General features: G+C 31.3%; 4 protein-coding genes across 4 annotated transcripts; 3 read left to right on the forward strand and 1 right to left on the reverse strand.

Annotated features, from left to right (window-relative positions):
* Positions 1 to 22: 22 nt before the first annotated feature.
* Positions 23 to 1147, forward strand: CDC28 (cyclin-dependent serine/threonine-protein kinase CDC28; the record flags this gene model as incomplete). The annotated part of the gene is made up of 1 exon (XM_046080848.1): positions 23 to 1147. One exon carries the CDS (start codon positions 23 to 25, stop codon positions 1145 to 1147), a length of 1125 nt encoding a protein of 374 aa, XP_045936100.1.
* Positions 1148 to 2798: 1651 nt separating this feature from the next.
* SCDLUD_001988 (glycosyltransferase family 32 protein) lies at positions 2799 to 4073 on the forward strand (the record flags this gene model as incomplete). Its single annotated transcript, XM_046080849.1, has 1 exon — positions 2799 to 4073. One exon carries the CDS (start codon positions 2799 to 2801, stop codon positions 4071 to 4073), a length of 1275 nt encoding a protein of 424 aa, XP_045936101.1.
* Positions 4074 to 5201: 1128 nt separating this feature from the next.
* Positions 5202 to 6689, reverse strand: TOS1 (Tos1p; the record flags this gene model as incomplete). The annotated part of the gene is made up of 1 exon (XM_046080850.1): positions 5202 to 6689. The coding sequence occupies one exon, from the start codon at positions 6687 to 6689 to the stop codon at positions 5202 to 5204; it is 1488 nt and encodes a 495-aa protein (XP_045936102.1).
* Positions 6690 to 12585: 5896 nt separating this feature from the next.
* On the forward strand, positions 12586 to 17190 carry SCDLUD_001990 (uncharacterized protein; the record flags this gene model as incomplete). Its single annotated transcript, XM_046081553.1, has 1 exon — positions 12586 to 17190. The coding sequence occupies one exon, from the start codon at positions 12586 to 12588 to the stop codon at positions 17188 to 17190; it is 4605 nt and encodes a 1534-aa protein (XP_045936103.1).
* Between the last annotated feature and the right edge of the window lie 561 nt (positions 17191 to 17751).

The raw sequence follows: 17751 nt of genomic DNA on the forward strand, positions 1-17751 counted from the left end.
AAAAAGAGACACCAAAAGCACAATGAGTGATCTGGCTAATTATAAAAGATTGGAAAAAGTGGGCGAAGGTACATATGGTGTGGTTTATAAAGCATTAGATTTAAGACACAACAATAGAATAGTAGCGTTAAAAAAAATCAGATTAGAAAGTGAAGATGAGGGTGTTCCATCAACTGCTATTAGAGAGATTTCTTTATTAAAAGAATTGAAGGACGACGATATTGTTAGGTTATATGATATTGTATATTCGGATGCACATAAATTGTATTTGGTGTTCGAATATCTAGATTTAGATTTGAAAAAATATATGGAAAGTGTTCCTAAAAATCAGCCCTTAGGTGACAAAATTATTAAGAGGTTTATGATGCAAATGTGTAAAGGTATAAGCTACTGCCATTCTCATAGAATTTTACATCGAGATTTGAAACCGCAAAACTTATTGATCAATAAGGATGGGAACTTGAAACTAGGTGATTTTGGATTAGCTAGAGCGTACGGTATCCCGTTACGGGCATATACACACGAAGTTGTCACTTTATGGTATAGAGCACCAGAAATCTTGTTGGGCGGTAAACAATATTCCACTGGGGTTGATATATGGAGTATTGGGTGTATATTTGCAGAAATGTGTAATAGGAAGCCAATTTTTAGTGGTGATTCAGAGATTGATCAAATTTTTAAAATTTTTAGAATTTTGGGCACTCCTAATGAAAATACATGGCCTGATGTAGTATATTTACCTGATTTCAAAACTACTTTTCCTAAATGGCGTACTAAGGATCTGCATGATATTGTACCGTCGTTAGATGATAATGGAATTGATTTACTAACCAAAATGTTGATATTTGATCCTATTAATAGAATTAGCGCAAAAAGGGCAGTCTTACATCCATATTTTAGAGATGACGATGACGATAACTCTGTTACTAATGGTAACAATAGCTTTACTGGGGAGGAAAGAGGGAAAGATATAAATGGGGAGAAAGTCATGGAATCAAAACAAGAACTAGACGGAAGAGGACCTGATGTTGGTGAGAGAAACAAGGGTCATCATAATCAGGAAGATGATTACGATGCAATGGTAGATACCACTAACTCCAATAATGACATACAACAAGAACAAAGTATCCCAAATGGATATGCTTAGAAAACGAATAATAGATAAGGATTTGTAACCAATCCAAACTTTGTATACTTTTTATTTATTTTTTTTTTTTTAATTTTTTTTTTTTTTTTTCCCTATTGTATTTTAATTATTTACATATTTGACAAGATAATATTATCAATATATAAACTTTATTATTCTTGACGTAGTTCTTATCTTTGTGAAATTGTATAGAAAGTTGATCTGAGGAAGGGAAAAATCTATCAATCTATATCTGTATATATGAATGCAGTTAAAAAGAATAAAGTATATTTCATTTCTTGTTTCAACATTAATCAGAAAACAATTGGGGTAGTATTTTAAAATGCGTAAAGACCGAAGTCCGAATTTGTAAAGTTTACATTATGCTTTAAATGAGTGGTGCATTTAATTTTCATAAATTGCTTGGCTGAATTACACACAAAATTTGGAATGACGTTTTGAACTATAAAAAGTAAATTTGTGGCGTTTTTATTTTTATTTTTCTGTGTTAGATACACAAATATTACAGCGATATAGTGAAAGATAGTGTAAATCTATTATTTTTACTTATAATTGTTATACAGATGATAATAATTGGGAGAAAAGAAATAAATTAAAAAAAAAAAAAAAAAGATTAGATGGGGTGATAAGCATATAGTTTTAGAAGTGAGAAGTATTTCTCTTCCCGTTCCTTCCTTTCGTTTCCCTTCCCTTTCTTTCCTCCGTAGCTTGAGATAATTTCAAAAATATGTGTAGATTGTAATAAGTTAAAAAAATCAGAGATGATTGATGTAATAATAAATATTAATAAATGATAACTTTATATTTTTTATTCTTATGAATAATCTTTCCATGGAAAATACAAAAAAAGAAAAAGAAAAAGAAAAAGGGGGCGAAGGGCTGGTAGGCAGTAGGCAGTGGGCAGCAGTGGTAAAAAGGGAAAATTAGGGACAAGTGATCAGAAGCAGGTAAGTAAAAAGAGGGACAGAGAAAAATAAATTTAAAAAAAAAAGGTGATCTTTAAAGAACTACGCAGAACTGCGTTTCTCTGTCTTTCTTTCTCTCGGTTATTCTTCCCTCTCTTTTTTTCAAATTAAAAATAAACTAAAGATAAAATTGGACCAAGTAAAAAAATAAAAAAATAAAAAAATAAAAAGCCTTTAATCTTTTCCCTTATATAAAAGAATGAAGTATCATCTACAATACTCTTTGTTCAATTTTCTTTTTTTTTTGTTTCTTTTTATCGACGAAATCTAATCTGCATAAATTTTGTTTTTCTTTTCTTTTCTGTTTTTCTTTTTTTTGTTTCTCAATCTCTTTGTACTACTAATACGCTCGTTACCGCTTTTCTTTTTCTCCTTTTTCCTTTCTCTTTCTCTTTCTCTTTCTTCCTTTTCCTCTCAACGCTGTTGGCTTCACCAACATACTTTGCTTATTTTCTCTGCTTTTGTAAAACTGCGAGATAAACTAAAGAAGTCTAGGATAGAAAAATCATTATTCATATAACAAATATATTGAAATAAATAACTAAATTAAAAAAAAAGAAAAAAAGAAAAAAAAAAAAAAAAAAATGAGAAAGGAATTAAAGTTTCTTATTTTTTCACACCTATTTTTAATAGCTCTAGTATTATATTCAACCTTTGATTTATTAACATTGATTATCGATGATACGATGAAAGATGCACTATTAGATTCTGAGCTAAACCCATTACCAAATACACCACCAAAACCACAACTAATACCTAAAATCATTCATCAGACCTACAAAACTGAGGATGTTCCGGAACGCTGGAAGGCAGGGCAACAAAACTGTATTGATTTGCATCCAGATTACCAATACATTTTGTGGACTGATGTAATGATTAGAAAGTTTATTGCAGAACAATACCCATGGTTTTTGGAAACTTTTGATAGTTATAAGTACCCTATTGAGAGAGCAGATGCCATGAGATATTTTGTATTAAATCATTATGGTGGTGTATACATCGATTTAGACGATGGTTGCAATAGAAGATTAGATCCATTGTTAACGGTGCCTGCCTTTGTTCGTAAGACTTCACCCACTGGTATTAGTAATGATGTTATGGGTGCTGTACCAAAACATCCATTTTTTTTAAAGTTATTGAAATCTTTAAAGAAGTATAATCGTAATTGGTATATCCCGTATATTACCATCATGTCGAGCACGGGCCCCCTTTTTGTAAGCATTATTTGGAAACAGTATAAGAGGTGGAACCATTCACTGGACGTAAATAGTAGTGGCGCTGTCAGAATATTACAACCACAAGACTATAGGCAAGGTCCGTATGCATTTTTCACGATTTCTAAGGGCTCAAGTTGGCACACAGGGGATAGTAATGTTGTTTTAAATATGGCTGTTCATATTACTGCCTGTGTTGTTAGTGGGTTTGTTGTTGTTTTTATGATCTTATACTGTGAATTCATATTTTATTGTTGGTTATGTAATAATAGTAGTAGACTGGGAAAATATGTTGATAACATTGTTTCCAAGTTTATATTATGGTCATCTGGTACCAAGACTAGCAGTGATAATACTGGGGACCGTCTAATTTCTGGCGATACCTTTATTAGTACAAATAAAAGAAATAACTTTAAATTCAGTTGTTCTGCTGTTGTCAGTAGGATTAATCGCTTCTGGAAAAGATTAATTGGCCGGTCAGGTGAAGATAGTGGCGATTTTACTGAAAAAAATATCATTTTTGATAAAAATGATAGCAACAGTAGTAGTAGTATGCATTATAATATAAACAAGCATGGCGCTATTACTACTCATAACTTTAATAAAAAAGCTGAGAATGAACAATTAAAGATCAAAAAGAACACTAATGCCAAGAGGTCTAGAAAAGATTCTAATTTGCCTATCAGACTAGAAGAAATTATATTAGACTTGGAACATCAAGGGACTGAAATAACAGATTTGAGCTGAAAAGGACTGAGCTTTTTTTTCATTTCCTTTCCTTTATTAAAAGCCTTTCATATATAGATTTTTGTTTTTATTTTGTTTTTTATTTTTGCTTTATATATATATATATATACACACACACACACACACACACGTATATATATATATATATATATATGTATGTATGTATTGACTTTTTTTTTTACAGACTATAAAACGTACTGTTTGGGACATGTACCTGAACCAAGATTTAATTTGCATTGAAATTCTTTTAATATTATTGTAAATATTGTTGATTGCGTATAAATCTAACTACTTATTCGTTAATTATCATTCATTTTTATTTAACAAAACTTGTTGGGGAAAGACATGTGTACGCTAATTTAGAATGCTGGTTTGCATCCTTACTATAACTAGAAAATAAATGATATTTGTACAAATACATAGCTTAAACTTACAAAGTTTTATTGATTACATTTTAAGATAACTTCATAGTAACAATACAAACTTTTTTTTTGTAGGCTTAGCTTTTTTGTCGCCAACATTATATAGTTCTTGGCATAAAAACAGCAAAAGACAAATAAAAAGTTTAAGCCGTGCACGTTTCTCTAGTGCTGTAATAATTTGCAGATCAAAAATATTCTTGGCGGTCGGTAAACGATGGAAAAAAAAACAAAAAAAAAACAAAAAAAAAACAAAAAAAAAACAAAAAGTTTTCACTTTTCCTCTCATACACACAAATAAATATTTGGATATCCAATAATATGCTGCAGTAGACAACCGCAGCATAAAAATATCCCACGAAATAAAAAATGAGTGAAAACGAACAAAATAAAACATAATAAACAAAAGTTACAACAAGGCTTTTTACCTATACATATATATATATATTCAAACAGTTGATATAAAATATCAGATACTCCATTCCTTTCTAAATATAGATAGAAATTCAAAGATTAGACATAATATATTAACCGTCTTCTTAAATAATAACAAATAAAAATGATTACAATAAGTCTCTTAAGTAAAGGGCGAAAGAAAAAAAAGTAAAATAGTAAAAAAAATAAAAACGTAATTGTCCCTTCAAATAATTATAACCGGATAATAGTGTTGTTTCGTATAAAGAAACAAGTATCCCTCAATTTGGTTCTTCTAACTCAAAGCAGCAGTAGATCCAGATTGCTCTAACCAAGACGAAACAGTAGAAGCATCTAAACTAGAATCAAAATCAGCACTACTATCTAGTTGAACAACGTGAATGCTGCTATCACTACTGTCAAAAATGACAGCAACCTTCATAGTGCCACTAGTTGGTCTGACAAAGTAATCTTGAGAACCACCACCACCACTAGTGCCACCATTATCTCCTTGTCCGTCATGCAAATGAGCAATTAACTTTTCACTCCCACTGGTTAAAATTTCAAGCAGGTCTAATTCACCACAACCTGTTTTCCAACAAGAACAGTCACTGTTACCATATTGCAAAGTTCTTGGAATCTTGGCATTTAATAACCAAATAGCTGGCATATCGTAGTTATAGGTCGAGGAAGAAGAGCTGCTATCATGTGGCATTTCAAATTCAAAAACAAACATTTTGTCGGCGCCATAGAAACCATGATAAGCCGGAATACCGGACCTATAATAGCCACAATCATTACCATTACAAGCATCGCCACTGAATATCATATATTCAACATCACTGGAAATAGTGACTTCTTCCAAAGCAGTTGCAGATGAGGCACCACCTGATGCATCGGAATTAGCGAACGAAATAGAATCGCCAAAACAGGAAGACCAAGTACCACTGCCGCTACCACCATAATAGTTCATGAAAGTACAGTTATCAGTGGAGCCTGGGGTATAATAAGAGTGTCTACTCCAGCTAGAAGATGAACCACTGCTATCACTGGAAGAGGTGGAAGAAGAGGAGGCGGAAGAAGAAGAGATGGAAGAAGAAGAGATGGAAGAAGAAGAGGCGGAAGAAGAAGAGGCGGAAGAAGAAGAAGAGGAAGTGGTAATAGCAGCACTAGTAGATGCGGTAGTAGCGTCTGCAGAAGTAACCTCCTCAGCCGAAACAGCATCGTCCTGAACTAAAGTGGTAGTGACCCCTACGGTATTACCAGTAGTATCAGATGTTGAAACAGCAGTAGTAACAGCAGTACTATCTGTAATAAGATTACCATCGCCATCAACATAGACGGTGTGCATAACTTCAACAATGTCGGTAACAACATCTCTCTTGTTACCATGGTCATGATGAAAGACAACAGTACTACATTCTTGAGTTTGGTCCTCTTCTCTTTTTTTCTTTGAAACAGAAGAACTTGCTGGATAATAAACACCAAACTGAACTAATTTTAAAGGACCTCTAAAATGAACAGATAATTCTTGGTCAAATGGGGAATTACTACCACTAAAAGTAACTTCACTTTGGGTACATGCACATGATGTTTCATCCATAGAAGTTACATCTGAATATGAACCTGAATAACCAACATTGCTGAAAACAACAGCTTCAGTTTCGGAGCAATAATAATTACCGTCAATTAATTGACAATCGTCAGCATTAACCACGGTGGCCAAAAAAAATGGTACGGCGATCGCTAGTAGATTTGAAATCATGTTTTTGGAGAACTTCATGATATAACCGGTTGTATTTAATTCTTTATAGCCTTTTGAGATGATGATATTAGTGATAATAATAATAATAATAACAGTAATGATAATAATGATAGACAAAAAGAAAAAAAAAACAAGTGTATTTGTTTAAGGAATGAATGGAAGTTAGTTTGAGGTCAATCTTTTATTCTTGTAATAATAGTAGCAACAGGACTGATCGATAAAAAAAAAAGAAAAGAAAAAAGGGTATAAAAAAACTTAAGGAGCGACTTCTTTTTCTTTGTGTGGTTTTCTTTTTGTTATTGTTGTAACTGTTATTTTTCTTTTTATTCCAATTAAAAATAATATTTAATTAAAGAAAAAAAAGGAAAAGGGAGAAATATATAGGAATCAAAAATATAAAGTTTCTTAAAAAGCCCAAGTGAATTTATTGGAAAAGAGAATAAACACAATGTAGTTGAAAAGGTTTTTAGCAAATAAATTCTAAAAAGGCTTGAAATCAATATATAATAAAAACAATTTCTAAATTTAACTTTTCTCTAGAAAATAGAAAAAAAAAAAAAAAAAAAACCAGCATTTTTTTTTTTTTATTCAGTTGACACGTGTTTTGTACGTGTTTTGTGGGTGTTTCAAAATTTACTTATTACGGCACATTTTGTTATGTTTTTTCAATTACCTAAAAAGGAAATAATAAATTGAGCGCAAACAATGAATACGTATTAAATTCACGTTTTTAACGTTGCTAATTTTTCGTGGAGTATTTATATTAATTTTCGTGTATTATTTTTTTCCTTGCGGCGTTTAAAATAATTATAGTCATTTTGTGGTTGATACTCTACTAATTTTCTTTTAATGAGAACAATATTGAGGTTATAAGAGCAAAAATAAAAGTGCCGTCATTTTATTCATAGTAATAAAATTGTATTGTAAAATCCAATGTTGGATGTTTTCTAACAATTTTCCATAGCTACAGTTTTAGTATTTATTGGTTGTTGCGGTAGCTCTTAAATGAGGGAAAGGAAAGAAACATTACACAATTTACTAAAAATTTATCTACTTTTAGATCACTATATACGAAAACAAATATCGTTCCTTTTTTTTTCTTTTTTCTTTTTTCTTTTTTCTTTTTTCTTTTTTTCACGTTGATGCTTTGGCTGGGTAACAAGTAACCCTAAGTCTCAATTAACTTCCTAATACTAAAAATAATAACAAATTTTTTTAGTGTTACGTGTCCACATTTTTGAAAATCTTTGAGTTTATTTTTTTTTTTCCTTTTCTTTGTATATATGGTTATCTTTTCTTGCTTTTTTTTTAAAACTTCCTTTATTATATGTACTTTCAATATTTAATAATTTTTTTTTTATACACTATATTCTTGTTAATTGATGAGATCAATCTTATACAGTTGATCCTTAAAAACCTTATAGTAGCACTAATAATATAAAAATGGTATGTGCTTATGTACTAATATAAAAGCGTCTACATTCATGCCTTGAAAACGGAGCCTTTTAATTTTTTTTTTTTTTTTATTGAAAGATATGGAGAAAGGGTTATAGGGTCTGATCCACTAATAATAGTATATCTGATACAATTGTTTCTTATCATTGATTTAACAAACGAAACCAAGTGAATTTATTTATATGAAAGTTACCTGCAACGCTCAGCATTTTTACATACCCTAATCATGAATACGTCAAAACAATAACACGCTAAGCCATTAACTACATTTCTCAAGAATTTGGGGGAGTTTGTTATTATGATTACACGTTCAATCACACTTTTCACATTATCTCTCGTTTCTTTAGAAATCATTTATATCGCAATTTAATTTAATTATTTTTTGTTACTTTTACTAACAATTATCACAATAAGCATTATTTGATTATAAACCATCTAATGCACACATGACCACACACGCACAAATGTATATAGGCTATTCAATTACCCAGACAACGTATAGCAAATGAGAAATTCAATAAAAAGATAGAAAAAAACAGAAAATATGGTAAACCTAAGGTAAAAAAAGATAAGGATTCTCAAAGTAAAATTCGGTTGTCTAATACCTGGGTTGCATTATTATTATTTCTATTAGTCGGTGGGGGTGTTTTAGAAATCTTTAGTTTATTGTTCTAAAGAATAACTAAGTAATTTTGATAACGAATTGATAAATGTATATTTAATTTTTTTAGTATATGCTACCCGTTTTACAATTTTTTATAACTTACTTATCTACATGCTTGTGTAGATCTGAACTGTAGTTTCATTTTTTTTTTTTTGTTTTTTGTCCGTTGTGGACCTATCTTACAACAAACAACAAGAACCAACTATGTTTTAGTAACTCAAAACGTATTCAATTTAAAACTTAAAAAGCGTTGATCTTCTAATCCTCTTATGGAGCACGTCTTCCTGCCTAGGAAATCTCATCTAATCAAATTTATCAAGGTCATGAAAAAAAAAAAATAGTCTATTATGTCTGCCAATTATATAAGGCAAAGAAAAAAAAAAAAAAAAAAGCTAAATTAGTCCAAGGTTAAAGTACATTGAGCTTAAACCTTCAATAGCTATTTTTTTTTCTATTAAAATTTATTTATTTTGCTTGAATACTAACAACAAACAGTATTAAAAAAAAATAATAATCAAAAATACGAAATCCAATATATATTCAAGGGACAAAAAAAAAGGTATATTTAGAAATGAAATAGTACCTTTGGAAAAATGTTTTCAACTTCAATAATCGTCACTTGTTTTAAACTGTGTTACATTATTTCATCTTCCATCATTCCTTATGATTGCTTTCTATGGTTTATATCATTTACTTCCTTTATATCAGACTCATAAATATGCACATCTACGTGCATGTATAACTTTCATTATGAGATAATAATTTTTGGGCTCTTTTGTTTGTAGATAAAGAAGATAAAAATATATGATCTTTTAAATAATGTATTAATATTTTACACAGTATATTAATAATTTAAGATGAACAATATAAGGTGTTAGTATATTAGCAGAGTATAAAGGAATGTTATGAAGAGAAAAACGGTGATGTCAATGTTATAGTGACATTGGATATACATTTAACCTTCTAATTATATACCTTACCACGATTACGTTTTGGTCTTGACTATAAATTCCAAACGAAAAGATTAGAGAAATAAAAAAAAAATGAAAGCAAGTTGTAAAACACAGTCATTTTTTTTTTAATTGAAAAACCGGGATATTTTTATTATTATTTCCCTTCTAGGATAATGTTAAATGCCAATAATAGTAATAATAATAATAATGAAAAATGGGACAAAAAAAATCCCTCAGATGGTCCACTAAATATAATTTAAGGTGATGAGTTTTTTTAACAAACCGATAAAGCTTACCCGCATCTTTTCAAAAAAAAAAAAAATATAAATAAATCAATAATTAAAATGTAGTGTCACAGGGGAGCGGGGGGGAAGGAAGGCTTTCCATGTCAGAAATATTGCTTGCTAAGATTTAAAATGTCAAGGTTTGAAGTATGAAACTTAATAAGAACATTTATGTTTTCAAAATAAAAAAAAAAAAAACACTGGATTATAAGATGCAAACAAGCGCACTTAATCTTGGGTTTGATAGACATTTTTCTCGGTTCAGTTTTAAAAAAAAAAAGGATAATGGTGACACTTTCAAATACTTTGTTAAAATATGGTATCGATTTTTTTAAACAGTATTGGTGTAATGAAATGTTTTGAGCATTTTATATTTTCTAATCAATATCGGTTTGTTTTTAAGTAATATAATACTAAATAGAAATGAAAGTGGGGTGCTTTAACATTTTATATTTTTACAGTCTTTTGTAATGTTTATAACATGCTAAAGTGCTACACGCAACCTTGGATGTTGAGAATAATGTATGAGTCGTAACATGATGTTTCTAAAAACGACTTATGGTACTAAAAAGTTCTTTGTTTACATATTATTAAGGTTCGGTTGAGTGTCTACCCTTCTTATATATATATTTTTTTTTTTTTTAGGACATTTATTTATATATATATATTAATTATATTTTCTTTGATATATTTATTTAAAAATTTATATGCTTTTTTTTTTTTTCTTTTTTTTTTTCTTATTTAAATAAGAAGGACTATGCAAGAATTTAGAGTTTTGAATTTCAGAATTTATCCTGAATATATACGTTAGTATCTACGATATGTATATTAAAAAAAATGAAAAAAAAATTAAGTGCAAAGACGTCAATATTTTTGTATTAAGATTAAAATGAAATGAAAAACTCCAAGTGGTTGGTGATATTAAAACTGATATAAAACATGACATTGCTTTTCAAGAATAAATGCTTACTGGAAAAAATTCTTACACGATTAAGTACCAATTTTTGACTGACAAAAGTTTTTTATGTTTGAGTATATAGCTTTGTTATCAATGCCCATCGAAAAACAGCTTAAGCAAATAATACCGGGTATTGAATTAAAATCACAGACACACGTACACATCAGTTCACAAATAATTGTGTATCTGTTTCTCTGTTTGTTTTTTTTAGTTGTAATGTGTGTTGAATATGTTGTTTTAGTTTACTTTCCATTAGACCATTTAATAATACTCGCTTGTTTTATTAATAAATTGGAAAATGACAATAGTGCCAATGATACTCATTAATGATATTAGTATCAAGTACATTACCGTTTTTGGAAATGTTTTTCTGTACGAAGCGACAACGGAGTGACAAATTTTTAAGAAAGGGCAAAAGGCATATTTCCAACGTTTCGCGGTGTAATTACCACTTCAATTAGAATTTAAACGCGATGGATCTTTTCTTTTTTTTTTATGTACCGATGCTATGAATACACGTACAAGACGTAGGCTATTATTTTGAAAAATTTATCAGATACTAATGATAAACAATAATAGGATCGGTTTGTAAAACATTTTATAAAGTGATAAACAACCGGATTTGTACAAAAATTTTATTTTATTGGTGACAAAACAACAACAACAATAATAAAAAAAAAAATAAAAATAAAAAAAAAAATATCGCAATAGTTAATTGAATGCTATTATGAGATTTTAATGTACCGAAAAAGTCATACAGCGGGAGTATAATAATAAAACACAAACAATTATAATGTTTTATGAACCGATACAATATTTTTTTTTCTTTTTTTTTCTTTTTTTTTCCACATATTTTCTTTTCAATCTTTGATTAAGCTAACTTTCTCTAAACAAAATGCCAAAACAAACAACTTTTATGGTGACAACAATAAAGAAAAACAAAAAAAAAAACAATGAAATTGCCTTTTGAAAGAAGAGATAACAAAAATAAATAAAATTAAAAAAGAGAAAAAAAAAAAAAAATACAATGAAAAGTAACAAGAAGCACTGCAATTCAAAACATGGCTTAAATAAAGAAACCTAAATTAAATTTAGTAACACAGAAATTTAGAAAATATATAAATAGAGTGGCTAAGTCGAATATTTTCCATTTTTAAAATAACGTTTCGAAAATACATTAGCTCTTTTGGGAAATATAATTTTTATTATTATTATTTTGATATGGTTTCTAAAATTTGCATTAGTTTTTCATTTTACCACTAAAGAGCCCTCCAGTAAAGCGATACAATACAAGATATACACCGTCATACAGACTTATATAGATTATTTTAGTTTTCAAACTATCCTTATAAAGTTATTTTATAAAGAAAAAAGAAACAAGATAAAGATTTAAACATTAATCATTTTTATCATTTTTTACTTTTTTTTTTTTTTTTTCCCCCTTTACAACTCTTCCTCTCATCAATTAATTTTAATCAATTGTTCGACATCAAAAAATTAAATTTACAAATATCAATATACCCTAATAGTAAATTGTTAATTGATTAGACTTTTTTTTTTCCTCCAGAAGATTTTTATTTTTTCATTTTAATTTTGCATTATGTCATCTTCTATTTCCTCCTCTGTTTCTAAAGGAGAAAAAGAAAAAATACATGGAAACAAGGGTAGCAGTGACAAGAGTAATAATAACTATAATATTAATGGTGGCGATGATACTTCTTCGTATCAAGAGTCTATCCAATCATTTGAAGGTAACGGTAAGAATGAAAGAGCTGCAGATTTGGAATTACAAAATGTTGATACTCAACTATCGAGACACATTACCCATATTCTAAGTGAAGAAAACGGGTCACAAAAAATCGAATCTTTAGCTCGTGTCTTGTCTACCAAGACCAAGAAACAATTGGAAAGTTTCGAGGTTAGAGAGGGGCTAGATTTTGATTTAAAACAATTATTAGATTATTTAAGACAGCATCAATTGGACCAAGGTATTATTCCCGGTGATTCTGGTGTTGCATTTAAGGACCTAACAGCCATTGGTATCGATGCTTCTGCTGCTTATGGTCCAAGTGTGTCGGAAATGGTCCGAGGATGGGCTTCTTGGCCTGGGAAATTGTTTAATAGAAAAAATGCAGTTCCCTTGAGAAAGATTATCCAAAATATGGTTGGTGTTGTTGAAAGTGGGGAGATGTTATTTGTTGTTGGTAGACCTGGTGCTGGTTGTTCCACACTGTTAAAATGTATCTCTGGTGAGACCGCCGAGTTGGTTTCTGTTGAAGGTGAATTTTCATATGATGGTTTGGACCAACATGAAATGATGAGTAGATTTAAGGGGTATGTCATCTACTGTCCTGAATTAGATTTCCATTTCCCACGTATTACGGTCAAGGAGACGATTGATTTTGCGTTGAAATGTAAAACACCACGTATTAGAGTTGATGGGATGTCGAAAACTGAGTATGTGAATTCTATGAGAGATCTATGGTGTACTGTTTTTGGGTTGAGACATACTTATGCTACCAATGTTGGTAATGATTTTGTTAGAGGTGTTTCTGGTGGTGAACGTAAGAGAGTGTCATTGGTGGAAGCTTTGGCTATGAATGCATCTATTTATTCGTGGGATAATGCCACAAGGGGTTTAGATGCCTCGACTGCGTTGGAATTTGCTCAAGCTATCAGAACAGCCACCAACATGTCTAATAATTCTGCCGTTGTTGCTATTTACCAAGCTGGTGAAAATATTTATACTTTATTTGATAAAACCACCGTTTTGTACAACGGTAAACAAATTTACTTTGGACCAGCGGAAAAGGCGGTTGCTTATTTTGAGAAGATGGGGTGGGTCAAACCATCAAGAATGACTTCTCCGGAATTTTTAACATCCGTGACTGTTGATTTTGACAATAGAACCTTAGAAATTAAACCTGGCTTTGAAGATAAAGTTGCCAAAAACTCACAAGAGTTTGTTGACTATTGGTTGAACTCTCCCGACTACCAAGAAGCTTTGCAGATGTATGACGATTATGTCAGTGCACATCCAGCTGATGAAACTAGAAAGAGGTTAGAAGAGGCAACAGCACAAAGGAAGCAGAAATTTGAGAGTCAAAAATCGCAATATGTTGCCAATTTCTGGCAGCAAGTGTGGTATTGTATGATAAGAGGGTTTCAAAGAACTAAGGGTGATATGACATATACCAAAGTGTATCTATCTTCGTTTTTGATTAAAGGTTTAGTTGTCGGTTCTATGTTTTGGCAGATTGATCCCAAAAGTCAGTCTACGACTGAAGGTGCGTATTCACGTGGTGGTTTGTTATTTTATGTTTTATTATTTTGTTCTGTCACTTCTTTAGCTGAAATTGCCAACTCGTTTGCCACAAGGCCTATTATTGTCAAGCACAAGACCTATTCCATGTACCATACCTCAGCTGAATCATTGCAAGAAATTTTCACTGAAGCTCCAGTTAAATTTCTTGCTGTTCTTGTGTTGAGTTTAGTCACATACTGGATTCCTAAATTGAAATGGGACGCAGGTTCATATTTCCAATACTTACTATATCTATTTACCGTTCAACAATGTACCTCTTTTATTTTCAAATTGGTTGCTACTTTGACTAAGGATGGTGGAACTGCACATGCTATTGGTGGTTTATGGGTTTTGATGTTGTGTGTATATGCTGGTTTTGTTTTGCCCATTGGTGATATGCATCATTGGATTAGATGGTTCCATTACTTGAATCCATTGAGTTATGCGTACGAATCGTTAATGTCTACCGAATTTCATGGCAGGGAGATGCTGTGTTCTAGTTTAATTCCTAGTGGGCCTGGTTATGAAAATGTTTCCATTGACAACCAAATTTGTAGTGCAACTGGGTCTGTTGCGGGTAGCAAATATGTTTCTGGTGACACTTATATTTTGAAAGGTTACCATTACAAGTATAAACATGCTTGGAGAGACTGGGGTGTCAACATTGTTTGGACTTTTGGATATATTGTGATGAATGTGATTATGAGTGAATATGTGAAACCATTAGCTGGTGGTGGTGATTTATTATTATACAAGAGGGGACACATGCCAGAGATGGGTACTGAAAACGCAGATGCCAAAGTTGCTAGTAGAGAGGAAATGATGGCTGCATTGAATGGACCAGATGTTGATTTGCACGAAGTTATTGCTAACAAGGATGTTTTCACTTGGAATAACTTGACGTATATTATTCCATATGATGGCTCTACCAGAGTTTTGTTGGACAATGTTTTCGGTTACGTCAAGCCTGGTAAGATGACTGCTTTGATGGGGGAATCTGGGGCAGGTAAAACCACCTTGTTGAATACTTTGGCTCAAAGAATTACCATGGGTACTATCAATGGTGACATGTTGGTTAACGCCAAACCATTACCAGCTTCGTTCAATCGTTCGTGTGGTTATGTTGCCCAAGCTGATAACCATATGGCCGAATTAACGGTTAGAGAGTCTTTGAGGTTTGCTGCTGAATTAAGACAACCATCCTCTGTTCCATTAGAAGACAAGTATGATTATGTTGAAAAAATCATTTATTTGTTGGGTATGCAAAATTATGCTGAAGCCTATGTTGGTAAGACTGGTAGAGGGTTAAATGTTGAACAAAGGAAAAAGTTGTCTATTGGTGTGGAGTTAGTGGCAAAACCTTCGTTGTTGTTGTTTTTAGATGAACCCACCTCCGGTTTGGATTCGCAATCTGCATGGTCTATTGTCCAATTTATGAGAGCCTTGGCCGATTCTGGACAATCTATTTTATGTACTATTCACCAACCTTCTGCTACATTATTTGAACAATTTGATAGATTATTGTTGTTGAAAAAGGGTGGTAAGATGGTTTATTTTGGGGACATTGGACCAAATTCGTCTACTTTATTATCTTACTTTGAGCGTCAATCTGGTGTAAAATGTGGTGTCTCTGAGAATCCTGCTGAGTATATTTTGAACTGTATTGGTGCGGGTGCCACTGCTAATGCTAATTCTGATTGGAATGAATTGTGGCTTGGATCTCCAGAATGTAAAGCAGCTAAACAAGAAGTGGAAGACTTACACGCTAGGCTATCTGTCAGGCCGGTTACTGATGATAAAGAATTGTCTGGTAGATTTGCCGCTAGTTATGTGACTCAGTTAAAGGTTGTTATGTGGAGAACCAATTTACAATTTTGGAGATCACCAATTTATATTAGAGCCAAATTCTTAGAATGTTGTTCTTGTGCTTTGTTTGTTGGTCTATCATATGTTGGTGTGAATCATTCTATTGCGGGAGCTACCGAGGCCTTTTCCTCTATTTTCATGTTGTTGTTAATCGCTGTTGCTATGATCAATCAATTGCATGTTTTTGCCTATGATTCGAGAGAATTGTTTGAAGTAAGAGAAGCTGCCTCTAACACATTCCATTGGTCTGCCTTATTATTATGTCATACAGTTATGGAAACTGCTTGGTCTTCTATTTGTGAATTTTTATGTTACATCTGTTATTACTGGCCAGGACAATTTAGTGGTAGAGCATCACACGCTGGGTACTTCTTTTTGATTTATGTTGTTATGTTCCCAATGTATTTTGTCAGCTATGGTACATGGATTTTATATTTTTCACCGGATGTTCCATCGGCTTCTATGATTAACTCTAACTTGTTTGCAGCAATGTTGTTATTCTGTGGTATTTTACAACCAAGAAATAAGATGCCAGGGTTTTGGAGAAGATTTATGTACAATGTTTCGCCATTCACATATGTTGTTCAGTCTTTAGTTGCGCCATTGGTCCACGGGAAGAAAGTTATTTGTTCTAAAAATGAGTTTAAGGTTATGGATCCACCCAGTGGTCAGACATGTGGTGAATTTTTAGATACATACGTGAATAATAACACTGGTTATTTGACCAATGGCGATGCGACTGCACAATGTGAGTATTGTCCATATTCTGTTCAAGATCAGGTTGTTGAGCAATATAATGTTAAGTGGGATTACAGATGGAGAAATTTTGGGTTTTTGTGGGCTTATATTGCTTTCAATTACTTTGCTATGTTAATCTGTTACTATATTATGAGAGTTAAAGTATGGTCCCTCAAAAGTGTTTTAGATGTTAAAAAATGGTGGAGTGGACCAAGAAAGGAAAGACATGAAGCTGAAAAGAATATTTTCAAAGAAAAGCCTGGTGATAAGGCTAAAGTTGCTTCCCATAAGGCATGATGTGTGACCTTTGTGATGCATAAAGCAAATTTTTTTTTTCTTGGGACTATTCACTAACAGTTTTTTTATATAAAGCATTTATTTTAGTTTAGTTTTTTTTTTATTTTCCCTTTTATTTTATCTTTAGTCAATTATTTTAATGTATAATTTTAATATTTCCAAATTTCGTTTTCAAACGTGGAATTATATGCATCTAGAGCTTGATTTATCATAATGACATGTCGATGACACATTGATTGTCGTTTAATATACAAGAGCTAAGGTTCTATTATTACTATTATCCTATATTTCTCCATTTTATCACACTGATTAGTTACATGCATATTATTTATATATACATTAATGGGGAATTAACATTTAAGCTTCACATCTATCCAGCTTTTTATTTAAAGATTTTCTACCTAAAGTAAATAAAACTGGCAACTTAGTGATGCTTTATACTATTTGTATGATTCCAGCTATTTTTCTTGAGGAACTTAGTTTATGGAATATAGATTATAAACTGTGAAAATATTAGCACATTTGAAATTCCACTTAATATCACATGCAAAAATATTCGTA

Source organism: Saccharomycodes ludwigii, chromosome II (assembly GCF_020623625.1).
Source record: "Saccharomycodes ludwigii strain NBRC 1722 chromosome II, whole genome shotgun sequence".
In the NCBI taxonomy this organism is placed as follows: domain Eukaryota; kingdom Fungi; phylum Ascomycota; class Saccharomycetes; order Saccharomycodales; family Saccharomycodaceae; genus Saccharomycodes; species Saccharomycodes ludwigii.